Source organism: Sinocyclocheilus rhinocerous, unplaced genomic scaffold (assembly GCF_001515625.1).
Source record: "Sinocyclocheilus rhinocerous isolate Xijiao unplaced genomic scaffold, SAMN03320098_v1.1 scaffold574, whole genome shotgun sequence".
Classification (NCBI taxonomy): Eukaryota; Metazoa; Chordata; class Actinopteri; order Cypriniformes; family Cyprinidae; genus Sinocyclocheilus; species Sinocyclocheilus rhinocerous.
The window spans coordinates 1,158,940-1,185,828 of NW_015659919.1; the positions used below are offsets into that span (position 1 = coordinate 1,158,940).

Consider the following 26,889-nt stretch of genomic DNA (forward strand, 5'->3'; position numbering starts at 1 on the left):
GTCTTGCCTGTGCAAGGAGACCCATAGAGCAGCAAACCAGAGCACTGACGCAAGGGCAGACTGGAGAAGAGCAGCGGGTACTGGACACAACAGACCGTTACTTCCAACACAGTTTTTGACTAATGAATTTCCTTGACTTTTCCAATGAATATGATAACTGTTCTTGCACATACATTGGATTTATTTTAGTTTGGGAAAGCTAGTCTTCCACTAAAATGGACATATTGTGCACAGGGGCAGCTGTACCTTAGCTGGCAGCAGTATGATGTCCATCAGGAGCTGACGTGCCTGATGAAGTCCCCCGATACGCTCCATGCCGGCCCCACTGGGAGTCTGCAGCTGAGCCCCCCAGAGGGAGGGTGGGGTGAAGCCCTGAAGGGCCTGTCTGAAGTCCTTATAGTTCAGATCTGTGAAAGCAGGAAGCTTAGATTTGAGCAAAACAGCTGAATCCTAGAAAGATATAAAACTAGATTAAGCACTCGCCTTCAGAGCTGCCATTGTTCCTGCTCTGTAGAGTGTTGGCATGGATGGCCCTCTCGAGCAGCAGGTTCAGGTCTTGTGGCATGAATCCTTCTGTTTCTCTGGCAACACTGTCTAGGTCAAGAGTAGTTTGACAGTCCTGGAAGTTCTTTTTTGCTATTAAAGACCTTAGAATCTCAACCCTCTGAGCCTATATAGAGAAACCATCATATTACAGTCGCTATTTTCTGCGGGGAAATAAAACACCAAGCAAGAATAAAACTAGTCTTGTGTAGTCAGACTTTTGACTATAGGCATAGTCTGGTCAACACTGCAACTTATTCTGGCAAGAATGTAATAACAGAAACATCACAAACAAAGCAAATCTACTAGCAAAACCAGTAACCTTCTGTACTTTAAAAAAAACACACATTTTAAATGACCACATAAAAAAATCACACACACACACACACACACACACAAACACAAACACAAATGTCTGGTTTGCTATCCTTGTGGGGACTCTCCATAGGCGTAATGGTTTTTATACTGTACAGACCGTATATTCTATTGTCCTACACCAACCCTACCCCTAAACCTACCCCTCACAGGAAACTTTCTGCATTTTTAGATTTTCAAAAAACTTCATTCTGTGTGATTTATTAGCTTGTTTACCCGTGGGGACCTCAATTTAGGTCCCCACCGTGACACGAGTCCCCATGAGTCTGTGTGTATTCAGGTTTAAGTCCCCACCAGAATAGAAAAACAGGTACACACACACACACACAAACACGTACGCAATTGAATTTTTTACCCAAACCATGCAGCCCTAGATTGCAGTTTCATAAACCCACCTGATCTGGTGTTTGGATCTTGCAGAAACTTTGGATGAAGTGTGAACCCTGCACCGCAGTCAGAGTCTGATGAAGGGCATGTTCACTCTGTGCTGTGACCATCAGAGCTACGAGGCTGGAGCGCACCACCATCTCATCCACCAAATCCCTCAGACCTGAGGAGAACATGCAGAGCGAAGGTGTCAATCAGATGGTTGCTCACAGAGATACCTGATGTAGAGTCAGGCATGTCTGTTATTATGACTTACTCTGTGCGATGTGCTGCCGCAGTACTGCCTCTGGCCCATGCTCATGCTCAGGTGAGGTTGCGGCACCGGTCACGTGATCCAGGTCATCCAGCAGGACCACTGAGGGCTGTCTCCAGACCGCCTGCTCAAAAACCTCTTCCAGCCCCTGTCTGATTGTGTCTGCTCTCTTACCTAGGAATTTCATTCATAACATGAAGAAATCTGATGTAAATAAAAGACAAAATTCTTGCATGTTAAATTAGAATGCACAGCAAAACTGGTCAATCTCATTTTCTTGCCTACCTTTCAGTGTCTTGCAGTACACAACTTGAACATGGGCATCCAGCTGTTCACTGGCCTTTCGACACAGTGCTCTGGAGAGAGAAGATTTACCACTGCCCTGTGGAGAAATGCAGGAAATTTATCACAGATACCTTGTACTATCTGTTTATTCATTCTTTACTTTCATAATATTTGATTGTTATCTTATTGCCAAAAATAGTTACAATGTAAAGTTATCAAGTGCTTGGGAGCTGTTGCTACATTCCATTCAACTCCAAGTTCAACTTTCAAACTTCTTAAACAGCTTAAAACAGCACTTGAAGTCAAACAAAAAACTAAATATTTTAAATATTAAACTGTGTGGGGACACAGTTATTCAATATTTGCTGATTCACTTTTAAACTAGCTAAATACATCAATGAATCCAATTCCCTACATTAAGTGATAATAAAACCTGTTTATAAAATATATGAAGAGACAGATCTGTGATGTATAATCTTGAATAATGTTCTTTGTTGATAATTGAACACCTGCAAAACAATTACTAGCATTGCCTTAATGCATAAGGAGAGATATCAACTCTCACATCTGACTTTGAAAGGTCTGTGGCATACATGTCTGAAGTTACCTTTGCACCTGTGATGAGCAGAGCTCCGCCCCTCAGTCCCCGTCCTGTGGAGACCAGTTCACGCGAGAGAGGACCTCCCAACAAAAAACTAAATATTTTAAATATTAAACTGTGTGGGGACACAGTTATTCAATATTTGCTGATTCACTTTTAAACTAGCTAAATACATCAATGAATCCAATTCCCTACATTAAGTGATAATAAAATATATGAAGAGACAGATCTGTGATGTATAATCTTGAATAATGTTCTTTGCTGATAATTGAACACCTGCAAAACAATTACTAGCATTGCCTTAATGCATAAGGAGAGATATCAACTCTCACATCTGACTTTGAAAGGTCTGTGGCATACATGTCTGAAGTTACCTTTGCACCTGTGATGAGCAGAGCTCCGCCCCTCAGTCCCCGTCCTGTGGAGACCAGTTCACGCGAGAGAGGACCTCCCATTAGAGCGTGAGAGATGTGCTCGAAAGCAGACCTGCTGATGTCCTCTACCCCACTGAGCAAACAGATTCAACAATCGCAAACAACAAAGAAAGGCTACACCGACTCATCAGAAAGTGAATCTGGTTTGCTGCAAAGGATATTAAAAAATACACTGATATTTCCATTTTTGAAAAGAATGCAAGCATACCCAAGAGAGCTGAGGGAGGGAAAGGCAAGATGTGGATCTTCCTTATCATTATCAGAGCCGCTGTGGTCAGAATCATGTGGCTCTCTGACAATCTAAACAGAGATTGAGCTGGTTTGTTGAGAAGGTAGGAGAAGGAAAAACAATGTGACTTTATACCTGCACATTTGTTTTCTTTAGTAAACTGGTTGATAGAAAGAACATTTCATCCTCTTGCTGTTGCTCTGGTTTTAGCACAGTCAAGACAAACTCTTCTTTTCCTGAGAAGAGAGAAACCCAGGTTAGTCTGCAATAATAGTAATATGATTGAAAACATATATTTTGATGGTTCTTCCTCACACCTTCAGCACAGGGTAAGAGAATTACGTTAGTGCGGCCTGTCAGACAGGTCAAAGGCTGATGGCTCTGAGCATGTAACCAGTTGAGGAATGCAGTCTGAATATCTTCTTCTTTTTCACCCTCTGCCTGCAAATAGAAAGGAAATAAGTTTACAATACAATATTTTCATTATCTGACAACCTAAAGCATTAAGTCTGAAAGAAAAACATACCAACGGTTTTAATGGCTGCACCATGACTGCTTCTGCAACTCTTGGCATTGATTTCAAAGGCTGAATCCTCACAGCCGATCGAGGGTCTATCCTCAAACGCCTCTGCAGTACCTTTGGGATCTGCAACAACAACAAAAAAGGTAACTAGATTTTTTACTAGAGATACACAAAATCAATAAGAAATTAGCCTATATTAGATCCCCCCCCATTTATTTGTACCAGTTGTACATATATACATAGGTTCTTTCAAGACCACTATCATCAAAGATGAATGACAATTAGCATACAGTTTGGACTGGTGGTATGGTTCTGTTCTGGGCAAGAACTCCCTGCGCATCCATGCAGCCTAGCATGGATGAGAGCAGGGAGAGCAACAATAACCCCCTTAGGGTAAACAGAACAGAACCAACATAAATGTATTGCAGATATCATTTATGTTCAATAATTTAATGTAAACGTTTTAGAGATTTATATACAACTGGTACAAATAAATGGGAAAAAATATAGGATGATAACCAATTTGGTATTGATTTTGTGCATCTCTGTCTGCATATGGATATTCATAGAGAGAGCAACAATAACCCCCTCAGGGTAAACAGAACAGAACCAACATAAATGTATTGCAGATATCATTTATGTTCAATAATTTAATGTAAACGTTTTAGAGATTTATATACAACTGGTACAAATAAATGGGAAAAAATATAGGATGATAACCAATTTGGTATTGATTTTGTGCATCTCTGTCTGCATATGGATATTCATAGATTTGCTAAAGTTCACATATAAGGTAAGAAAAAGTTAGACAACTGTAATCTAAAACTAATGTAAAAATGATCAGACTACTGAAATTGGGAGAGTTCCTATTTCAAATTTTTTTTTAAAGATTTATTTTTGGTGTTTTATGCCTTTATTTAGATAGGACAGTGTAGGTCGACAGGAAGCGAAGTGGGTGAGGGAGAGGGTACGGGATCGGGAAAGGTCCGCGAGCTGGAACTCAAACTCGGGACGCCCGAAGTCAGTCCACTGCCCATGAGGCCATCGGTGCCAACCTATTTTTAAATATTTAATATTTTGAAATAATAATATAAATACATTAAAAATAATTTTAACGCTTTTATAATGCTTAAATAATATATATAATATAATGCTATTAATGCTTTTAACGGGGCATTGCCAGATGGTTGCTAAGGTGTTTTTGTCACATTGTTATACAATTACTATGGTGTTCCGGTTGATTATTAGGTAGTCTCTACTGTCCAAAGTGAAAAGGTCCCATCCCTAGAAATTATGGTGATAAAGAATATTTCTATGAAACATTATAACAGACCTTGAATGGAATAACTTACCCAAACTCTACCAGAGTAAATGTCTTCACATTTATTGAATTTCTGGTCCTCCTGCAGCCTTTTTATGTTGTGACAAAGCATTCTGACCACAACAACGTTCTCCTTATGTTCCTCTGTGTCGTTCCATTTGTGAGGTCCATCTCTGATCTTCTTCTTCTCCATGGCCTGCTTGACTTTCTCCCTGAGTTCTTGAGGAGAAAGGATCTTTGAAAGCCTGCCGTATGTTAGTGCAGACTGCCCTGGATTCCGGTTCTCTTGCAGGTTCCATGGCAGTATATGGACATCTCCGTGACATGAGCCTAGATGGCTGACAGACCTAGGAGGGGTTCCACAGGTCCGGAGGATACAGTCTTTCAGGATGGTGGGAATTGTGGGAACTGCGACATTCTCTTTTGCAGGCTCAAATCCTCTTGTAAACAGGTATCTAACCAGGCTTTTCAGATCATCTATTCCTCCCCAGTGGCCTTCATTCTGACTCTCCAGATGATCACTGAGGGGATCCTGATGGACGACTGAGCTGGGGGAAGACGTGACATCAGTGCTCTGGTGTTGTAGATATTGGCTTGGCTCTTCTGATCGAGTGTGGAGCAATTGTTCACCTCCTGGATGTAGTTTTGGGGAGACAACAAGCTCAGTGAACTGCTCCAGTCGGCCGAATGGGACAGATGGAGAGAGGGATGCTAAAAAACATAGAATCATTAGTGTAAAAAGATTAGTTCATACCCAACAACAACTCCTGTCTGACATGCCTTTAAAAAAATAGGGCTGACTGACCTATCCTGATATAGATGACAGTGTGCTGGTCCACCCACACAGGAAAAACACCCTCACTGAAGACCACTCGGATTTGATCCAAGAGTCGCTGCTCCAGAGCCATGCTGTGCAGCTCCTGGAACAAAGTTCAATCAGATATTAGACGAATCATTAGTGTAAAAAGATTAGTTCATACCCAACAACAACTTCTGTCTGACATGCCTTTAAAAAAATAGGGCTGACTGACCTATCCTGATATAGATGACAGTGTGCTGGTCCACCCACACAGGAAAAACACCCTCACTGAAGACCACTCGGATTTGATCCAGGAGTCGCTGCTCCAGAGCCATGCTGTGCAGCTCCTGGAACAAAGTTCAATCAGATATTAGACCGAAAAGACAACCCATTTTACTTCTGTAATCTGATGTATTCCCAAATAAAACAGGATCAGTGAGGAAAAAATGTAGGAAGGGACTTTGTATCCAGGTTTGAATTGATCGGATCATGAAAAGTGGGTGTTACATATCAGAATGGAGCCAGAAATGAATGCAAGGTCATTCATGCAATCTTTTTATATTTAAAGATATTTAACAAGTGATTTATTTAACATTTACATCATGTTGACAACTCCATGTGTGGTGCACTTGGAGTAGAATATTCTTTAACTAAAGGGTTAATAAAGAAAAAGTTATTTGAATCGTGTTGTAGTTACATTTTCAAGTGGACTTGTTAAAAATCAAGAATCGGTCAAACGTTCTGAAAAAAAAGCGAGATTTTATTTTTTTGCCATATCGCCCAGCGCTAATATATATATATATATATATATAAATTTTTTTTTGCTGAAAATTATTTTCCATCATCCAATAAACACTTTATAAGCATAAGATGTACCTTTACATGTAGATGGTTTACTATGTCAATGGAATATGAGTATAAATGGAATCGAAAACAATAAAAGAGAATAAATGTATAATACTTGAGTATATGAGTAACATAAAACAGTAATATGAATATAATGTGGAGTAATAATAAAAGAATAATAAAGAATAACTCATAATAAATATACTGTATAAATTTATATGAAAAATAAGAAAAATATAACAACATTGGAAATTTGCATACACCAATTTTAAAGGACATATATCAGCTAAACATCTCCTAGAGACTGAAGACTGAGGTAAATGATGCCATGGTGAACTCACCAGGATCTCCCAGTCATCTGGAGACAGAGGCTCTACGAACACCTGCTGCACTGACTGCACCTGATGACACGGCCGCAGATACCCCTACAACACATTACATGCATCTGCTTCAATGGTCCTCAACCTTTTTGCCACACTTTTAAAATTAGCCATCCTCATAAATCCAGGTTTTTCAAGACAAAAACTAAACTAAAACAAGTTAAAATCTTCATGTGTAGTTGATTTGTTCATTTGAATGGATGTTTTGTCTTGTTTAAATCTTTTTAAGTAATCTTGAGATGAAAGAAGATATTCTGAAGAATGTTGGTAACAAAACAGTTGTGGTTTCCATTGATTTGAATTGATTACAGTGACAAACCTGTTCTCCCTCCTTGAGCCCAAGTTTCTCTCCCAGCTGTCTGCAGATCTCAACTCTGTCCTCTGGACCTGAAGACCTGGACCTGATCCAGCTGAGGAACACGGGTGCAGAAACACCCCATGACAGCTCCAGGATCTGGTTCTGGCATCACATTAGTGTTGCATGACTCAAAACTTTCAGCACTTTGAATTTGATGGAAGAGAATCACACAGTACAGTGGTAGACTAGTAAGTTAACTGGCAGCAGCTAGCTGAATACAAACCTCATGAAGACAGAGATGAGTGGCGAAGTTTGATGACAGCTGAAGAAAGCAGTTCTTGGAGTTATTGAAGACTAGCGTGACAGGTTGTATCCCTTGGCTTCCCAACATTTCCTGCGAGGCTGCAGCTACCTCGCTTCTACTACAAATGATCCTTTATTTTAAATGAATCTGTGGTATTAAAGCCAGTATGCTAAAACTGTCCATCTGAATTGCACGTCAGACATTATAATCACATTGAGTGTGTCGATCAGTCGCTGTTAGAACGAACATTTTCGACTAGCGCCGTCTCTCGCCCTGTTGCCAGATTTCACTTGGAAAATAAGCAACACAGAATAATTAATCAAACCCCAAAATCAGGCGACCATCCACAACAAAATGTGCAACCCAATTTTTAATATGTTATTTATAGTTTTTTTTACGCGTCGTTTGAACCTAGAGGACGAGCTTGTACAGACTTAAAAATGACTAATGGTTCAGCTCGATACAGCGGGTGGAGATATAACTGCTACTAGTTGTTAATTTTATTGTGCTAGGGGACCAACACTAGCAAGCTGAAAAAATACGTTTGTATCCTGGAATTGAGCCCCAAAAACAGCGACCCACGACTATCTATTTTTATAAGTTAATTTAAGAATAAAGAAGCGCCAGTTTCCTATAATAAGCGGTCATGGCAACACTCTTGCCACTTGACAACTATTTCAAAATAATTCGGGGCGAAAATAAGATATGGTTGTAAGGCGCTACGTAAATTACTGGTTTAAAATGTACTGTTTATTTATTATGTCACTTTATACCATTCCATTAAAATACACAGAGAAAAACAGTCTATGTATCTATGACTTTTATTTTGAAATGTTGTATTCCCGGATGTGTTCAGTTTCTGTGTTCCCATTGAATCCATGCGCTGGACTTGCAGAATAGATCAATCGAACTGAGAATCAGTTGATTTCTATGAGCTGAAACCGCAATTCAGTCCTTGCAGAGCAATAACTCCAACTGATGGAAATGAATAATATGTTTATCGTTTAGGTCCATTTTAGCAAACATTTTATTGCTCTGAATATTTCGTTAATTTTGACATGGAGGAAGTGGAGACAGCAGAGGAGCTGTTAGCCAAACAGCATCGCAAGGAAAAGAAAGACCTGCAAGGTAAGACAACATGTCACTACCTTTAAATTAAAATAAATATATAAATATGTATGAGACTAGGATTATATAAACGAAACAAATATGTGTATAGTGCATACTAAATATAGATGTCTTTTTTGTGTCGTAGCAAAAATACAAATTATGAAAAATGCTGTTCCCAAAAATGACAAGAAGAGGAGGAAACAGCTGACTGAAGACATCGCCAAACTAGAGGCTGAACTCACTCAAACACATGAAAATGAGCTCAAACAACTTCAGAACTCTTCCTCAGTAAGTCAAACTATGATGTTTTTAGACGTTAAAACACTACCTAGAAACTGTCAAGTAGATACATATGAGTGCAGCTCACTTATACAATCATGGATTGTTCCAAGGTGGAGGAGGTTTCAAATGCAATGGATTCCGTCAGTTTGGCAAATGATGAGGAAAAAACGGATTCAAGCAAGCAAACTCGGACATCTAAAGCCCAGAAGAGACGGGTAAGTTCTTTTCAATTTTGGTGGCTGTAGTTTAAAGTCTCTTTTAAGGATGCTAAAAATTCTTGGTGTATTTAGGACAAAAAGGCTGCTCTTGAGAAGGAGCGGGATAGCCGGATTGCTGAGGCAGAAGTGGAGAATCTCACAGGCTCCCGTCATCAGGAGGGTCTGAAGCTGAGACAGAAGCTGATGGAGAGGCACCTGCTGATCAGAGAGATCTCCTCTGACGGTCACTGCATGTACCGCGCCGTGGAGGATCAGCTGACGGAGCGAGGCACCCCTCTCAGCCTTAAAGAGCTTCGGGCTCAAACAGCTCAGTACACGAGGAGCCATGCAGATGACTTCCTGCCGTTCCTCACTGACCCCAATTCAGGAGACATGTACACTGCAGGTGAATGCCAAACTCTCTGCCATACACTTCTGAATATGTTCGAAATACAGTAAAAAATTATATATTATTACAATTTCAGATAACTGGTTTTTATTTTAAAGGAGACATATTATGCCCCTTTTTACAATATGTAAACAATGTAATTTATTCCTGTGAAGGTAAAGCTGAATTTTTAGCAGTCATTACTCCAGTTTCAGTGTCACATGATCCTTCAGAAATCATTCTAATATGCTGATTTGCTACTTAAGAAATATTTTTTATTATTTAAATGTTGAAAACAGTTGTGCAGATTAATATTATCGTGGAAACTGTGAAATAATTTTTCTCAGGATTCTTTAATGAATAGAACGTTCAAAAGAACAGTGTTTGATCTTTTGTATCATTATAAATGTCTTTACTCTCACTTTTCTGATCTTCCTGACCCCAAAGTTTTGAATGGATATGTGCAGAAGTATTTACGCTGTTTTTCGGGCCTGCCTCTTTAAATGCAAATGAGCTGCTGCTCCCCGCCCCCTTTTCCAGAATAGAGCTGCGCAATTACAGCTTGGACCTGCTAAAAACACCTTTTTGGTTCTGATTATCATGTTTATCGCGCTGAAATCATGCGTTTTAAACCATATGAGTTTAAACTTCTGATATACGGTTTTCTGAGAGCACACGGACAGAAAGCGGCTTTCACAGCATGTGAGTGCTAAACTAAGTTCTCATTCACACACGAGTTTACGTTAAAAACACACATGAGTTACAAAAACAGTCAGTTTTCATGATATGTCACCTTTAATATATTTTACAATGTAATTTATTCCTGTGAAGGTAAAGCTGAATTTTTAGCAGTCATTACTCCAGTTTCAGTGTCACATGATCCTTCAGAAATCATTCTAATATGCTGATTTGCTACTTAAGAAATATTTTTTATTATTTAAATGTTGAAAACAGTTGTGCAGATTAATATTATCGTGGAAACTGTGAAATAATTTTTCTCAGGATTCTTTAATGAATAGAACGTTCAAAAGAACAGTGTTTGATCTTTTGTATCATTATAAATGTCTTTACTCTCACTTCTCTGATCTTCCTGACCCCAAAGTTTTGAATGGATATGTGCAGAAGTATTTCATTAAGCTGAATGCTTGTTGTTTCATGATATGGATGGATTCTGGATTCGTTTTTACTTTAGATGAGTTTGAGAAATACTGCAATGATGTTGCAGACACAGCTGCTTGGGGCGGACAGTTAGAGGTAAGAATACCAGACAATATGCCGTTGTAAATGGCACATTAAAAGTCATAATCCACCATTTGCCTATTTTTTAATATCGATGCTTTTCATATTTTCTCCATGACAGTTAAAAGCCCTTTCACAGGTCCTCCAGCTACCGATAGAAGTCATTCAGGCAGAATCCTCCTCTATTATTATTGGTGAAGAATATGACAAGCCACCAATCACACTCGTGTAAATAACTGAGAATGTTTATTTATTTAAAAATAAGATTTGGTACAAAAGGTTTCTGTACTGCTGTACTAAAACGCGTTTTACTGTCTCTTTCAGTTATATGCGGCATGCGTATGGACTTGGTGAACACTACAATTCTGTGGAGCCTCTAAAAGACTTGGCAAATGAGGAAGAGGGCTGACCCATCACTGACACACATTAATATATGCATCTGTGCATAATTAGCCTGTAGAAGTGCACCTTCTGGAATTTGATTCCGTTTTGCTAGGATCAGTGGATTCGGTCAGGATGCTCACAGAGGATGATGAAATAAAACATGCTGGTGACTTCAATTGCAGTGGACAAGCGTCATGTAACAGTCCATGCTTGCCTGTGTTATTTATGAATAAACTGCTATGTGCTCTGTGTTATTTTTGGAAAACTGCATATCAGCAAGTAATTTGCTCTAAGAGGTGCTGGATCATGGTCACGCTTACGCCGTTAAATAAAGATAACTTTATATCAATGATAAACGTCTGTGGTAAATAACATTAAATAGTCATCCACTTTAAAAAGCAGAAAAAACACATCAGAGGTTAGACTAAACAACAATTAAAATCATATCACTTCATAATTTTGACACAGTCTATTCAATGGATATTCAAATCATTGTTGTATAAGGGCAAATATTAATTTTAAATGGCCAAAAATGTAATGTTTAGCTGTATTTATGCAAACCTGTTACTACATGATTTTCCCATTATAAAATAATGTAAACAAAATAATTTAAAACATAAAATACATTTTAATAACGCTTCAGTTCCTATTTTGTACACTAATCGAGGAAAGTTGTCAATCATCTTTAGTCAGTATTGAGGCTACAATGTTGCATGTTATTCTCATGTTAGTCCGCCAGGCGGCGCCAGTCAACACTACGACAGAATTCGCGTTGCATCTCTATGGAAACATGAGAAAAGTTCAAGTTGGCGATGCAAGTGATATGAAGCGTCAAATGGAAAACAATTCAATTATCAAAGCATTAAAAACGAAATCAAAGTCACTCAATTTGAGCTCTAGGAAAATTACACATATTCCAGAATCTTTTGGGAGGCTGACATGGATTGTTGTATTAAAGTTGAATAATAATTATCTGTCGAGTCTGCCGTCTGAACTGGTGTGTTTGCAGAAGGTGAGTTCGTTTTATCTGTATCATAGCTTTGTTTTATACTTTTTATACTAATATAGTTATTCTATGATAAAGCCCAAAATAGCATATGAACCAGAAGTAAACAAGTTTGACCAACAATAAAACACTGGAAACAAGAAACCGCACGACAAATACTTTAAAAGTCGTTTTCATGTTATATTTATAGTTGACAGAGCTCAATCTGGGAAATAACGTTCTTGAGGAGATCCCACCTGTGTTAAAACACCTCAGTTGTCTAAATAAACTTTATTTATATGGAAACAAAATCAGCCATTTGCCACCAGAGGTGCTGGGTAAGATCAAACTCTTTCTTATTCAGGTTTATTTTATTGAAGTGGGTCAGTAGTATTGTATTGTATTGTATTGTATTTGCAGAAGGTCTACCAAACCTTGAGCTTCTAAATTTGAACCACAATAGAATCAAGGTCATTCCTGCAGAAATAAAGAGGTGAGATGACTAAAGTCTGTTGATGCTATTTGACTAGCATGTTATCTGATTTTTTAAATGTTTTAATTGATTTGCAGGCTGTGTAGTCTAAAAAGCATCAGTGTCACAGACAATCATTTGCAGCAGATTCCATCTGAACTGGGCTTGCTGAAGAGTTTGACTGAGATTAACTTCACTAATAATAAACTGACTCAAATACCACAGCAGTTATACAGTTTACCACAGCTGAGGAAATTGTACTTGGCCCGAAACAACCTGACAGAACTACCAGAGGCAAGACAGACTACTATCATCATACTTTACTCAATTTTTATGCATATTAGTTTATTAAGTGTTTGTTCTTTGCTTAGGGCACTCTTGGATGGAAAAATGTGAAGATCTTGGATGTTGCTGGAAACTGTTTATCTGTGTTTCCAGTTGGTGTAAGTTAGTTGGACAAATTGCCAGCCATTTCAGCTGTTTATTTAAATGTTTTAGTTATTTACTAATAATTGTGTCAATGTATTTGTATTTATTTATTAAATAAGATGATTATACTGAAATATATATAATATATAGCTGGTTCTAAATGTTAATTAGTGGGACTTCAGCCCACTTAAAAAGCTGTGATTAATTGTAATCACGTGAAGACTGACATAGGAAAATAAACGATATTAATGAAAACAAAAATAAATGAAGAAGCTTTTTTTTATTTGAGTATCATATTTGATACATTACACTTTTATGAGATTGTTTAACAGCATAGCAGACTACTCGCATAAAATACATTGAAATATCAGTTGTCACTCTATATTTAGATCTGTACTTTTAATTATATGTGCAAAGTAAAGTAAAAAGTAAAAATAATCAAGTTTCTTCAGCCAAGTGTTCACCTTGAAATAGCACTAACAATATAAAACATGCTAAAAAGAATAAACTTATCAACCAGGTGATAGCAGGCATCATATAGTAGATTTTTCAGCAAAGTTTTGATAATTTTGGTAATTTATATGCCTTAGAAATTTGCGTATCAAAAGGCTTTATAGGATTAATGTTAACTTTTGTTCACTAACTCATATACTATATAAAATATTTTTTTTATAATATTTTAAAAATGTTCTTTCTCTTTAATTTTTAGTTTCAGTTTCTTACATTGGAGGAACTGTTCTTTGAAGGAAACAGTTTAGTTCCATTCACACTGATGGAGTCCATTCAAGAGAAAGAAGTCTTCTCATTAAAGGTTACTTTTTACATATATACTGTACATATTGCATTATATATATTTATTTGAGTTATTAATTCATTTATTACAATCATTAATTATTTTTTGCACATTGTTGAACAAATCTGATTGTTGTCTTGCTAGTATTCCACTAGAGGATGTTCGTAGTGGGAAAAAAATTCGAAGTCATTAGAAATGGTTAGTTTTAACTATAACTTTTCCATGGCGCTGCTGACTGTAGTTTAATGTGTTCAGGAGCTCTCAGCCAGGCTGATCCTCCAGCAGAGCACTAATAAGTTGTCAGTGGTGTCCAGAGCTCTGCCAGCATACCCAGAGCTGCAGGACATGCTGTCTCACTGGGGCCAGTGTGCTTTGTGCTCACAGCCCTTCCTCACCACCTGGCTGGAGTGTGTGCAGTTCATCAACACCAGGAAGGTACCAGCTCATTCTGCATAACACCAGTGTTCAGCATTCAGTGCCTGTGGCAGTCGATGCACACAAGTAGTGCTGAAGTTGAAAATTGGCAGGCCGCGCTTTGCTCAGGATGTTTGATGAAAGTTTAATGGTTTGACAACCTGCGGAATAACGCTTGCATAATAGGTGTTTATTATGCCATAACATTTGTTATTTGAATCAACAAATATTAACAGGGTCACAATTTAACTTAAAGCCCCTGATTAGTAAATATGAGCCAAAACAACAATGCCAATATATTACTACTTTTTTTTCTGTATGATCCACATTGCATGGCAATAAAAGTACAAGAGAATATTAGACTCTTCTTTAGTAATCGGAGTCTGTTCTTTTGTCTTTGAACAGCACATGGGAATGAAAAGCTCTCAGTCTGTTCCAGTCAGAGTTCTGCTGTGTTCCTACGACTGCTTCAACAGAGATGACCATCAGTACTATGGGCTTGTACGATTATAAATTAAAAATGCATCTTATTACCCCCTGACTGATCATGATCATTTTTTAAGTCTCTGTTTATTATAAAGAATGAATAGTTGATGTTTTTGCGATACACCAGCAGATGGCAACATTTGATCACTGACTATATTTGATCTGGCTGTCAGATTGATATCTGCAGAAGTGAATCTTTTTTTTTTTTTTTTGCATGAATCTAACAATAATGCAGTATGCTTATATATTAAACTCAAATGTCATGCACATCGCTATCATTAATGCTTTACCTTTGAAAAAATTAAAACAGATTTTTGTTACAGTGAAATAAAATGATTTATTTGAATCATTTTTAAGTGCACAATATGACCTCTATTATATGTAGTCATTATACATTTCCTCCTGAGTTGATTTTAAAAGTCATTTTTAAGTAATCTGAAGCACCTGCCACAGGCTATGCCCAATTTTGATATTTTTTCCATTCACATTTTCCCCCTTTCTATAGTCTGGCTTTACGCTTGCCATTATAATTCCCTTCAATGAAAGCACTCCATACCTACCCTCTGTTTGGGCCAATGGCATCTGTTCTAACCTGAGAGGAAACTTCATCTCTCCAAATTAATTTCTCTTGCAGGCCTCCTGAGCTCAGAGCAGAGTCTACCGAGTTGGGCCTGATGAATAATGCAGCAGGTTTAATTGCAAAGCCAGAAACTAATGACTTTGGACTGGTTAACAGCAGGGGAACCATACATCTCTGCAAACTGAATGAAAAATCAGTTCAGAAAAAAGAAGGGGGGGAGAAAACGCTAATTGATGAATAATTAAAGCTTGAGCTACAGGGCATAATTGTGACATTTTGTTTCAATCAATTTAGAAGTGCGGGGAAAAGTGCACTTAGGAAACTAATGGCGACTGTGTGGATGTCCACTGAAAAGTGCCACGAGACTCAGTCATTTATTATACAGCCCTCAGTCAAGCTCAGCCATTATTCTAGAGCAGTTGCCTCAATTTCCAAGTGATTGTGCACTTGGCGGGCGTTAATGCGCCTCACAAATGGTATATGGACTCCCCGTGAAAGGAGGAGAGAAGATAGTGTAAACAAGTCTGTTTCGGTCTGATGTTACTAAATTACTTTCTTTGAGGCAAATGCACCAACAAGCAGAAAGCTGTCAGGAGAGCCGCCCGCTCGGCCTTGATAAGACTGTATTGTATTCAAACGTCAGAAAAATCAATCAACCAAAAGACAAGGCTATCCATACAGCATTTCCCGAACCATCCCCATGTATTACGATCATAACCATCTTTGTAAATCATCGGGAGTACATAAGGATTTTTTGTTTATGCTTTGGCACATTGATGAGCAACGCGGTCCAGCATGCAACTTTGTTGAGTCATGATGCTCAAAAATGTGAACAACTTCTGAAATGTGAATCTACATTTGCTAGACCAGCAATTCTTCCCCAAAACATTGACTCCACTCAATAGAGTTGTTTGTACAATGTCATATTAAAGGATGTTTCTGATTTATTTATTTATTTTTGCTGATTTCAGGTTCACAACGTTTGAATGCATTAAGCTGTTACCATTAAAAGATTATTGTTTAGCCATCGCTTTTTTAATGCAGTTTAAGCAGTAGCACAAGAGTGATGTTTTCCAAATGCATAGTCATGGCACGAGGCCATAGGTAATCACAGCTGTGCTGCTATTCAGAGCAGTAATTGAGTGTGATATTGATTTTAAACAACAAGTTAATTTTGAGTAAAGGTGCGGTCAAATCACATTTACCTTTGTTAAGTGAATTGTTGCGGACAAAATCCAGTCATTTCAATAGAAATCCATGTGTGAGGGCGAAAAATTTCTGCCTGATTTCGCAACAGGGTCAAGCTGGTCATGTCGACACGCAGAACGCTATTCGGTTTGAAAGTGACTTCTGTGTGAATGGTACTACATACATCCCTACACTATTGACACAATAAACAACTGACCTTTTGCCCGCGAAATTTACCTCCTGTTACCGCTGTTCCTATCATATAGCATTGCTTACTAATGAAAACTATTACTGTAAGTATTGTTGCATAATAAACAAATAATACAATTATCCACCCCTAACCTATAGTAAAGGAAAAACAAATTCTGATGCAATAAATAAGGTCTAATTTAATTTAACAATGTCCATCTCCCCCAACACAAAGAAAGTATCTTTCACAAACATACGACTGTCTCTTTTAAAGTTTATATATAGTGTATATAATGAGTTGGATTTGTAGGTGTTATTATAGCACAATTCATAACACCCCACACGGGACCTCACTCATTTTCAAACCCTCGTTATATGGCCATATATTGTATATACACATATATTTTCTTATTTGATTAATTACTTAGCACCTTATTTAATACATTTTATTATTAAGGCAACTGTTAAGAGAACTCACAAATCTCAATCTCCATTTACACTGCATAGTGTAAGCTTAAAATACATAGAGGCTAGAGGGCTTTTTGTTAGTTTTTGTGTACATTTACATTTGTGTGTGCATTAGGAAGCACACCAGCCCAAGTATTTCTTTGTGTGTCTAGTCTGAAACATCCTGCCTTTGTGGCAGCCATTACTCAGTGCACTGGAAACAAATGGCGCACCAGTCTCCTCCATCTCTGTAGCTGGATTTTGAGCGCCCGAGGACAGCTTTGAGGCTACCAGAGTAGAGTTTACCACATGATCTGTGGCCTTTGCAGTACAGGCAGATCACCGCTCCATTTTAGAGAGAGAGAGAGAGCATCTGAAATGAAACATGCATTATTCCAGAGAGCAGATGTTGGGGTCCTGGAGCAGCAGGACCACCTCGGGCCCTGTCTGGTATCAGCGTGTGTGTGTGTGTGTTTGCGGATGTGTATATGTGCGTGAGCAGCTCTCCTCTGTCAGACCACTTTGTTAAAACAGAGCCCAGCCTTTCCCCTTGTTTTGCTAACCTCGTTTCACACAAACACTCCACTGTTGTTTTCATACATCAACGATGCGGGAATGTCACGACACGTCTGGTGTGCCCGAGCCCCTGTTTGTGGGCATTTGTGCTGCCTGAATAGAGAGAATAGAGAGTGTTTGATTGACATTAATAGCAATGCAGAATATCTGTCAGCGGAGAAAATATCACTCAGTGGGAGACGCAGTGGAGAACTGAGAGCATTATTCCTGTACACTCTGAACATGTATGCCATATGTTAATTAGGAAGTCTACACTGATATAATTACTGAAAGGGAATATTGCCTATGGTGAGAATATCTCCTCGCCACCTCATGGGGAACGTAAAGGAAGATAAAGTAGGTGTGCATAAATTCTAATTTACTAGCCTTGAAACGGGAAGAGTAATGTTGGCAAATTCACTCAGGATGATCTATTGGAGAGCCAGAGCTTTATTACATTTCTTCTTTGTCAGACTATTTAAGCTCCTATCAAGCCCCTCACACACAAACATGTGCACATTAAGAGCGCTTCAGTAGCTACGTTAAAGATTAGATCTCTTTAATTGGGTTTCGTTTGACCCGTTTCAGAGATTTCACCGTAATGCATGACGGCACCACTTATAATGGAAAACAGAATATTCCCACTTAAATATTAGCAGTGATAGGTTGCACAATCATGTATTTAACTTATTTACATGCAGTCTGTTACTTCACTATCTATCATATACGCAACATGAATTGTTTATAAGATACTGACAGGGCTTTATTGTCACCTTGGACTTTGACAGATCAGCCAAACAAGGTTTCATCACACCATATACTGAAAGGGAATATTGCCTATGGTGAGAATATCTCCTCGCCACCTCATGGGGAACGTAAAGGAAGATAAAGTAGGTGTGCATAAATTCTAATTTACTAGCCTTGAAACGGGAAGAGTAATGTTGGCAAATTCACTCAGGATGATCTATTGGAGAGCCAGAGCTTTATTACATTTCTTCTTTGTCAGACTATTTAAGCTCCTATGAAGCCCCTCACACACAAACATGTGCACATTAAGAGCGCTTCAGTAGCTACATTAAAGATTAGATCTCTTTAATTGGGTTTCGTTTGACCCGTTTCAGAGATTTCACCGTAATGCATGATGGCACCACTTATAATGGAAAACGGAATATTCCCACTTAAATATTAGCAGTGATAGGTTGCACAATCATGTATTTAACTTATTTACATGCAGTCTGTTACTTCACTATCTATCATATACGCAACATGAATTGTTTATAATATAGCACTGACAGGGCTTTATTGTCACCGTGGACTTTGACAGATTAGCCAAACAAGGTTTCATCGCACCATATTGCTGTCATAATCTCTAACACACATGTAACCGGAATGAGATTGCTTTGATTGTGCTTTGCCCGAGGCATCCCTGCTCATCTCTCTAGTCTCCCGGGTCCATCTTTATACCCCTGAATGTCCTTGAGCGCTGGTAAGAGAATTTGACCCTTTTTAATTATAAGAATATGCACTGAAAGAGTGAAAACACTATTACATAGGCTATTTATCTTTTTTCCCTTTTTTATGTTCAATTTGTGTAAGTACATTACATCTCGCCTCATAGAAAAGTGGAAAAAAAACAAAAGGTTTCTGATTACATTCTGACCACATCATTACGTTTATACATCAATGCTTGTCTTTCATTTCTCAGATATGTCAAATCTCTAGGGAGAACAGGTCTACCCCTCTGAATATGAGTGGTGTGGGTCGATTTTTAGTCCTACAACCAGACCTGTTATCTTCTGAGTTCAAGTATTAAAATTAGCATCATTGATTGGTGTATTGGCCTGCTTCTGAGAAGGGGAAAAACAGCTACTCAATACCACGCAGTGAACCACTGTCAAGCTAAGAAGAGCACTCTCCAATCAGGGAAATCTATTGTCTGGCATCTTATGCTGAATGAGGGCTCTCCTATTGAGCTGCTGGCATGGCACCAAGGCGTTGTCAATATGATGGTTGCACAATCAGTCTGTCACACTTCTTCTAGGCACCACTAGGGGGCAATGTGTCTCTCTGGTAAACGTCCCGACAGCAAGCGGGACTGAAAAGCATTGAAGCAGAGCCTGTGAAAGCATCTAAATGAGAATACCATACGCTAAACAAAATGGCTGAGGAGGACTGGAGATGTGCCAAAATGTAACCAGAAAAATATGATTAATCAGGAACACTGAAAATAGGATTGTTTTTAGGCAGTGCTTTAGCCCAAAAAGACTTCAATAGAAGGTTTTGACTGAGCGTCAAGCTTTGTAGATTGTCATATTTTATTTTATATATAATTGTGCCTAAAATCAAAGCCAGAGCTCAGTGTTTAAAGAAAATGTGGTGTTCATTTGGTATATTGATATTTGTTTCTATAAAAAGAAAAAAGAAAAAGGCACATTCAGAACCATCCCAACCTTGTAAGGCTTTGTTTTTCTACCTCGGCAGTAAGTGTTAGACAGAGTGAAGCGCGGAGGCTTTGAGGTGAAGATGAGGCTATACCATCATTGGCCCTCTCTCCTCATTAGCTGGAGCGCCACAGAAAGGCCCTTTCACTGTGGCAGTTTTGGGTCATTCGCCCCTTTTTCCAAGTCTAAAAACACCTTGTGTTGTTAAGAGCAAGAAGACACAGAAGAAGCAAAAAACTTCAAAGAGCAAATAAGCTTTAATCTTGTTTCGTGCTCTTTGAGAGTTTCAGTAGTCACAATAATGACTGTAGACTATCCACAGGGAATTATAAACCTGGGCCTCTTTCGTACTTTTGAGAGGCTTTGTTTTTTCTCGGAAAGTTGGTTTTCAAGTTTTGTAATTTGAAACAAACTACAGCGGATGCACTGAACCAAACAATCCTTTGATGCGCCTTGGCTGAAAGAAAAAGAAATGGGGGAAAAAAGGTCAGCGAATTCTGTGCAAAGACACTGGGGATGATATGAGCATTACTAGAGTTACTAGTGCGGAGATTCTCTTCTAAGAAGTCCATCATACTGCTAAAGCAGACATGAAATCAAAACTGAATTGTTGGTGCATAATTTATCAGTTTATCAGTGCTTCACTCTGAAATGACCTTTCTTTTTGATTATGTCACCTAGCACTCTTAAAAATATAGGTACCTAAAGGGGGGCGGCGGGTTTGTAGTGATGCAGTAGAACCATTTTTGTTTCCCCAAAGGCCCTTTCAGATTCCTTAAAAGTAAATTTTTTTTCTCAGTATTAAGAATATTTTAAATCTAAAAAATGTTTTACACTATAAAGAAATGGAAATGTTCCATGGATGTTGAAGGTTCCTCAAGGAACCGTCAATGCCAATAAAGACCCTTTATTTTTAAGAGTGTAAGCCCAAAACATAATGTTTAACCAATTGCCACATAGCTATGTAGATTTTAGGCTGTTTAGCTAGCTATTTTTTTTAGTTATTTATTTTAGTTTTCTTCACCACTTCTTGACAATAGTAATGTAATGCTTATTCATGTTAATGCAATAAAATATACAGTGGTAACATAAAATAACCGCTTTACCACTGGGAATGTCATGATGTTCTTGAGGGTGAACTTGACCTCCTCAAAGGTGGGGTTTCAGGATGAAGTCCCCCAAGTCCTATATTTTCTCTCTCCTTGAATATCCTGTTTCACCCAGAAATATGTCACATTAAAGTCAAAGCCAACAAAAGTTCCACGGCTATATGTATGTAGTATCGCGTTTGGTCTCGTTCTGTATCGCGTATCTTGTCAGTGTCTGCGCTTGCTTGGCCATTTGTTGCGGAGAAAATAAGGAAAGTGTGTCCAGCTGAATTAATTTAGTATTTTGTTAGACGGACGGGTATAAAAAAGCTTAGTTTACCGCGATAGCGGTTGCGGCAGCCGTCACGTGAAGGCCTCCTCTTGTAAAGACCGAAGAGTGTAAAGACCATCGACTCCACCGTGCGACTCCACCGGGCAGGGACACCGGCAAAGGATAAGTATCGCTTTTTATTTTAGTTGTTTTAATACTACAATTGATTGCTTCTGTTGGATAGTCGCTTTGGATAAAAGTGTCTAATAAATGACTAAATAAATAAATAAAATAAATAAATTACATTTATCCACTCTACAAATCAGATTGAATTTAAAAAAAAGGCACGAGTCTTGAAGTCTAAGAATCACTGAAAGGAAAGTTTTACTGAACAACAATTTCAAATAATAAACATAAAATTCTAAAAGAAATAAATTATACAAAATACACAGTGAATAAACAAAAATATCAGCAATTATTTTAACGAAGCAATTTGCTTGTCAACATGTTTATTTGATATTATTCTTCATATAAAGAATCATTGTCAGTGGACCTTCAAGCCTCATGAAGCTTCAAAAGCCTTATTCTCTCACAAAAAAATAAAATAAAATGGGTTGCAAATGTTGTTGACTTTAACGCTTATTAAACCCTCCAAATTCCTTTAAACCAGTTTGGGTGAAAAATAGCTCTACATTTGCCATAAGTATTTCCTTTGCTTGTGGAAATCAAGTGTTGTATGTCATTTTTTGCCAGTCAGCATAATGTCTTGACCATCGCAGTGTAGGTGTCTGCGTCTCAGTAATATGGGTCTGTTTTTCCCATCATTCCCTGATGGCTCACATGGCCCGAGGATCGTGCTCAATGTGAGAGGCAGCTGACACCAGCACGAGCCAGGTAGAGGCATCTGTACGCTGGATTTTTCGGGAACATGCCGCGCCTGTGGCATTCTACCTCCACCGGCTCAACATCTGTTTCATATGGAGGGACAGGAGCAACGTCCTTGAGGAATATGTCCGCCGTATTCATTAATCTCTCTCTCCCGCTCTCTATTTCAGTAAAGCTCCACCACAGCATCAGTCATTGCCCTGTCATATGTTACATTTACCCTATCACATTGCCATATGTCTGGCTCATATGTGCACACATGATTAGGCTTAAGATGAAAACAGGATTTTGACATTACGCACAGCCCAGAATCACAACAGATCTATTAAAGGACATATTATTCACCAGTTTCTCTCACTGTACACGCAAGGTCACAGATTTTCAACCACAAGCGTTGTGTTTTTGTTTTCAATAAATCTGAATATGGAATCTAGTGCAGCATATGGGAGGCTGAGTTTGCTCCAGCAGGTGTGTTTGTGGAAGGGAAAGCGCTCCGATCGCTGGTGACGGGCGGCATTGCAGTCGTATGTGCTGGAACACAGCCAGCCTAATTGGAGCACCTGGCTTAAGTCAACCCCCTCAACTCACCCATTAATGCTACTGCTCTGGTAATGCAGGGAACATTTCCAAAATGAGACGATGACCCACTGAGACTGATATTCAGACTGTCTAGTTAGGAACTAGACAATAGAAACTCCTGTGAGATGAGCTGGCATGGTTGAACATTTTGATTTAGCTGATTATTTTTGAGGCCATGATATTCAAGAGAGCTGATGAGTCCACAGTTCTCATGATTACACCATACCACATTAGAATAGACTAAGACGGGAACTTTTTTCAATACTTGTTGGTCTTTTTGTCACTTTAATTTATTATTTATAAACAGATGACAGAACAAGCTGTGTCAAACATAGGTCACCCACATGAGTTCCATGACTTCCTGTCATGGCTCCGACAAGACAAACTTATTGTATTCCAGTGCATGGACTAATGAAACATTTTTGACTAGTGAAACATTTTACCGTAATATTTTTTGTAGTATTATGTCATCAGCAGTGCAGGGTTGGGCTTTATTTAAGTGGTTTTGAAGTTCAATAAACCAATACAACCATAACCATAATAATACGCCAATAAACATAATACACAATAAATAATTGCATCCTTTCAATGTACAGTAACAGTATACTATATGAGAGTTACATGGTAACACTTTAGTATAGAGACCAATTCTCACTATTTACTAGTTTCTTATTAGGATGTCTATTATTAACATTTTGGCTGTTTATTAGTACTTATAAAGCACATATTCTACATGACCATATTCTACATCCCTAATCCTACCCAATACCTCAACTTAACAACTACCTTACTAACTATTAATAAGCAGCAAATTAGTTGTTTATTGAGGCAAAAGTCTTAGTGAATGGTTAATGGCGAGAATTGGACCTTAAAGTGTGCATTCGTTAAGTAAGATTATTTATTAGATTAGTGTCTTGATGTTTGCTCTGTGATTAAAGAAGGTTATTATTAAAAAAATTACAAGATAATCTAAAACTAATACAAATGTATGAAACATCATGTAAAAAGATAATTATTTTCTTATCCCACAGGTAAATTGTTTTTTTATATTTTAAGCAAACTTCACAAAATCTTGTTATATATTTGCTTAAAATTGGGTAATAAAGACTAAATTCAAGATATATTAAGTATTCATATGTTATAAAACGTTGTTTAATAAACAAAATTAAAAATAAATAAACAAATATAAAAAGATCAGAAATGAACTATTTTTTTATTATTTATTTTATTATGTAATTTATTTATTTATTTATTTTCATTATTTATTTTGTACAAACTACTCAACATAAAGTTGGACTGGTGATAATCAGTGGAATATTTCTTAAAACTTGTGCCAACAGTGTTATTTGTATTAATATTTAGATAAGTATTGAAAAAATTTTATATGTTCAGCTTTCTTTTTTAAATTTTAGATAAAGTTTTAGTAATGCAACTGTGTAATAGTCATTTTTATTAATTCTATTTCACACACACACACACACGCACACACACACATATATATACACACACAGGTGCATCTCAATAAATTAGAATGTCGTGGAAAAGTTAATTTATTTCAGTAATTCAACTCAAATTGTGAAACTCGTGTATTAAATAAATTCAATGCACACAGACTGAAGTAGTTTAAGTCTTTGGTTCTTTTAATTGTGATGATTTTGGCTCACATTTAACAAAAACCCACCAATTCACTATCTCAACAAATTAGAATACTTCATAAGACCAATAAAAAAAAAACATTTTTAGTGAATTGTTGACCTGTATATATATATATATATACACATATATATATATATAATTTTTATTATTATTAGAATATGAATCGTTATTCTAATCATCTTCATATGTGTCCATGTGTTCACTGGAACATCTTCAACTAATCTTCCTTCCTGTATTCACAGTTTTCCCTTAACAGACTGGTTTGGTATGACAGCTCTATACAGCTGTCTAGAAGTGCCAGCTTGATGTGTGTCACAAATGATCATCGGAAAGGAAAAATCAGCGCGAGAAAATTCCAGCATGTTCCATCCTTGATGCACTCAAGCCAGTCAAAGTGGCAGAAACCTCCTCGGCACATCTGAATAAATCACTCACTGAGACAGACAAAAGACCATCTGTAAATATTTATCTGGAATCTATATCATTAAACGGGCAAATGCGTTATGTCAAACGTGTCAGGTCCTTCGCACCGCTGAATAATACAGTGGAACAGCTTGGTCAAACATTTGTTTTAGATCTGGGTGGCATCAGTCATTGTAGATGGATGGCTGGGACAGAGGGTGAGGAAATCACACTGCTGAGCCCAGCGACTCACTGCTGGAGGGAAGCGCAGGCTATGAAAAACAAAGATGTATAATACTGAAGAAATTATAGAGGGTAGTAAATCTCTGCATGATTAAGGCAAGCATGACATTGAACGTGAGGGTGCAGCTACGAGCCGCCCGAGGGAAGAGAACAGAACATGGTTTAGTTGGCACGTAGAGGCTCATTTACATGGGCTACTGTCACACATTTATCTTGTATCCGCAGGGCAAACGCTGAATGCAGCTGCAGACCTGCACTGCCTACAGGTTCTGTGTGCTAAGTATGCCACAGTATGTTGTTCTGCATCCTTTTGTGAATCTGCATCCCTTCTTCACGAACTGGCATGCAGCTTTTGATCTGATACAATATATCAAATAGACGAATAGAGAAATTATTGCATTTTTACAATTCCTGACCTTAAAGTCGCAACGGGCGTCCTGAGTTCGAATCCTGGCTCAAGGACCTTTCCCGATCCCGCATCCCTCTCTCTCTCCCAATTTGCTTCATGTCAACGAAACTATCCTGGCAGAATAAAAAGGGCAAAAAAGCCAAAAAATTAAATCTTAAAAATAAATAAATAAATAAAATAAAAAAGAAAGAAACATGTATGAATCGCGCACAATAAGATCTATAACATGCATTTAGAAAATAATAGTGTGAATTTTCATGTATTATTATTATTATTTTAACCAGTTGGAAAATTTCAACCAAGATGACGAAAAAACTCAAACTAAAATTTGATAGTTCCCATAATTTCACCCAAAAGCCATATGTAGGAGCCAGGTTGGCTCTTTATTCTGTATATTTCTATTTCTTCTATTTATTTCTATTTCTTTTATTTGTTGGTTTAGTTTTTGTTATTGGCTCTTTATTTTATTTTGTTTTTTCTTCTTTACTTTTCATTCTTTTTTTAGTTGTAATATTTTTGTACTGCCAAAGTCAGCATGTTAAAAGATCATTTAAATATTTTTTAAAATATTTAATACAGATGAGTTTTACAATTTAAAAACGTTACAAAATATTCTATATCAAAGCCTAAAACTAAATGTTTATGGCCATTTGTATTTTATTATTTTAGTTAAATTTGGAATCATGAAACCGCATTTTAGTTTAGTCCCAGTTTTCTCATTTCATCTAGTTTTTTAATTATTATTTCAGTTCGATGAAAATTGTAATTTAGTTTCCATTTTAGTTAATTATATCACTGCTAATATGCAACCACCTGGTAATCATCCTGTGCCAACTTCATAAACCACTTAGACTAGTCTTAAATGTTAGTCATCCAATTTTTCTTTTCTTTAAGACTGGTCATAACTTTTTGAATTCAGTTACATAAAAAGGTATATTGGTCTAATTTGAATCTGAAAAGTAAGAATTATTACCACTTGGTTAACTGCCAGTTTATTCAAACTATTTCCTAAGACACAGTCTTACCATTGTGACAAAAATGTATGCAACTGTCCCCAGAACCCCTAAGCAACTACCTCACAATGTCCTAGCAAGTGCGGAAGAAATGTTCTAAACATCATCAAGAACACCTTAGCATTCGTATAGCGATGCCCTGGAAACCACTTTAGGATTGTTCCAGTTAGTTCTGCACCAGTACGG

At 37.6% G+C, this 26,889-nt stretch overlaps 3 protein-coding genes across 6 annotated transcripts in view; 2 read left to right on the forward strand and 1 right to left on the reverse strand.

The window, feature by feature from the left end:
• LOC107724360 (peroxisome biogenesis factor 1-like) overlaps positions 1–7,903 on the reverse strand; it is a 21,593-nt gene extending 13,690 nt beyond the window's left edge. The window contains exons 1-16 of one of the 4 annotated variants that reach the window (XM_016533263.1): positions 7,558–7,903; positions 7,296–7,436; positions 6,938–7,021; positions 5,757–5,871; positions 4,983–5,662; positions 3,634–3,753; positions 3,425–3,548; positions 3,243–3,343; positions 3,087–3,178; positions 2,893–2,951; positions 2,451–2,524; positions 1,844–1,940; positions 1,562–1,732; positions 1,314–1,468; positions 484–670; positions 247–407 (exon numbers count right to left, since the gene is read on the reverse strand). In XM_016533263.1, coding sequence (XP_016388749.1) covers positions 247–407; positions 484–670; positions 1,314–1,468; positions 1,562–1,732; positions 1,844–1,940; positions 2,451–2,524; positions 2,893–2,951; positions 3,087–3,178; positions 3,243–3,343; positions 3,425–3,548; positions 3,634–3,753; positions 4,983–5,662; positions 5,757–5,871; positions 6,938–7,021; positions 7,296–7,436; positions 7,558–7,665 — 2,469 coding nt within the window. In that variant the 5' untranslated portion in view covers positions 7,666–7,903. Of the gene's footprint in view, positions 1–246; positions 408–483; positions 671–1,313; positions 1,469–1,561; positions 1,733–1,843; positions 1,941–2,450; positions 2,525–2,818; positions 2,952–3,086; positions 3,179–3,242; positions 3,344–3,424; positions 3,549–3,633; positions 3,754–4,982; positions 5,663–5,756; positions 5,872–5,982; positions 6,098–6,937; positions 7,022–7,295; positions 7,437–7,557 lie in introns of all 4 variants that reach the window. The other 3 variants (XM_016533264.1, XM_016533266.1, XM_016533265.1) reach the window with 3 other exon arrangements.
• Positions 7,904–8,436: 533 nt separating this feature from the next.
• On the forward strand, positions 8,437–11,443 carry otud6b (OTU deubiquitinase 6B). The gene is made up of 7 exons (XM_016533192.1): positions 8,437–8,706; positions 8,834–8,976; positions 9,081–9,185; positions 9,261–9,573; positions 10,748–10,809; positions 10,916–11,022; positions 11,119–11,443. Exons 1-7 carry the CDS (start codon positions 8,637–8,639, stop codon positions 11,201–11,203), a joined length of 885 nt encoding a protein of 294 aa, XP_016388678.1. The 5' UTR covers positions 8,437–8,636; the 3' UTR covers positions 11,204–11,443.
• A 392-nt stretch (positions 11,444–11,835) lies between these two features.
• On the forward strand, positions 11,836–14,803 carry LOC107724328 (leucine-rich repeat-containing protein 69-like). Its single transcript, XM_016533206.1, has 8 exons — positions 11,836–12,190; positions 12,375–12,501; positions 12,584–12,656; positions 12,734–12,929; positions 13,007–13,078; positions 13,774–13,875; positions 14,113–14,292; positions 14,677–14,803. The coding sequence occupies exons 1-8, from the start codon at positions 11,885–11,887 to the stop codon at positions 14,782–14,784; spliced, it is 1,164 nt and encodes a 387-aa protein (XP_016388692.1). The 5' UTR covers positions 11,836–11,884; the 3' UTR covers positions 14,785–14,803.
• The last annotated feature ends 12,086 nt before the right edge of the window (positions 14,804–26,889 follow it).

Coding starts and splice junctions, on each gene's coding strand:
- otud6b (XM_016533192.1), top strand. CDS start 8,637: ATGGAGGAAGTGGAGACAGCAGAGGAGCTGTTAGCCAAACAGCATCGC. Junction 8,707..8,833: donor GGAAAAGAAAGACCTGCAAG/GTAAGACAACAT, acceptor TTTGTGTCGTAG/CAAAAATACAAATTATGAAA. Junction 8,977..9,080: donor AACTTCAGAACTCTTCCTCA/GTAAGTCAAACT, acceptor GATTGTTCCAAG/GTGGAGGAGGTTTCAAATGC.
- LOC107724328 (XM_016533206.1), top strand. CDS start 11,885: ATGTTGCATGTTATTCTCATGTTAGTCCGCCAGGCGGCGCCAGTCAAC. Junction 12,657..12,733: donor ATTCCTGCAGAAATAAAGAG/GTGAGATGACTA, acceptor ATTGATTTGCAG/GCTGTGTAGTCTAAAAAGCA. Junction 14,293..14,676: donor AGTTCATCAACACCAGGAAG/GTACCAGCTCAT, acceptor GTCTTTGAACAG/CACATGGGAATGAAAAGCTC.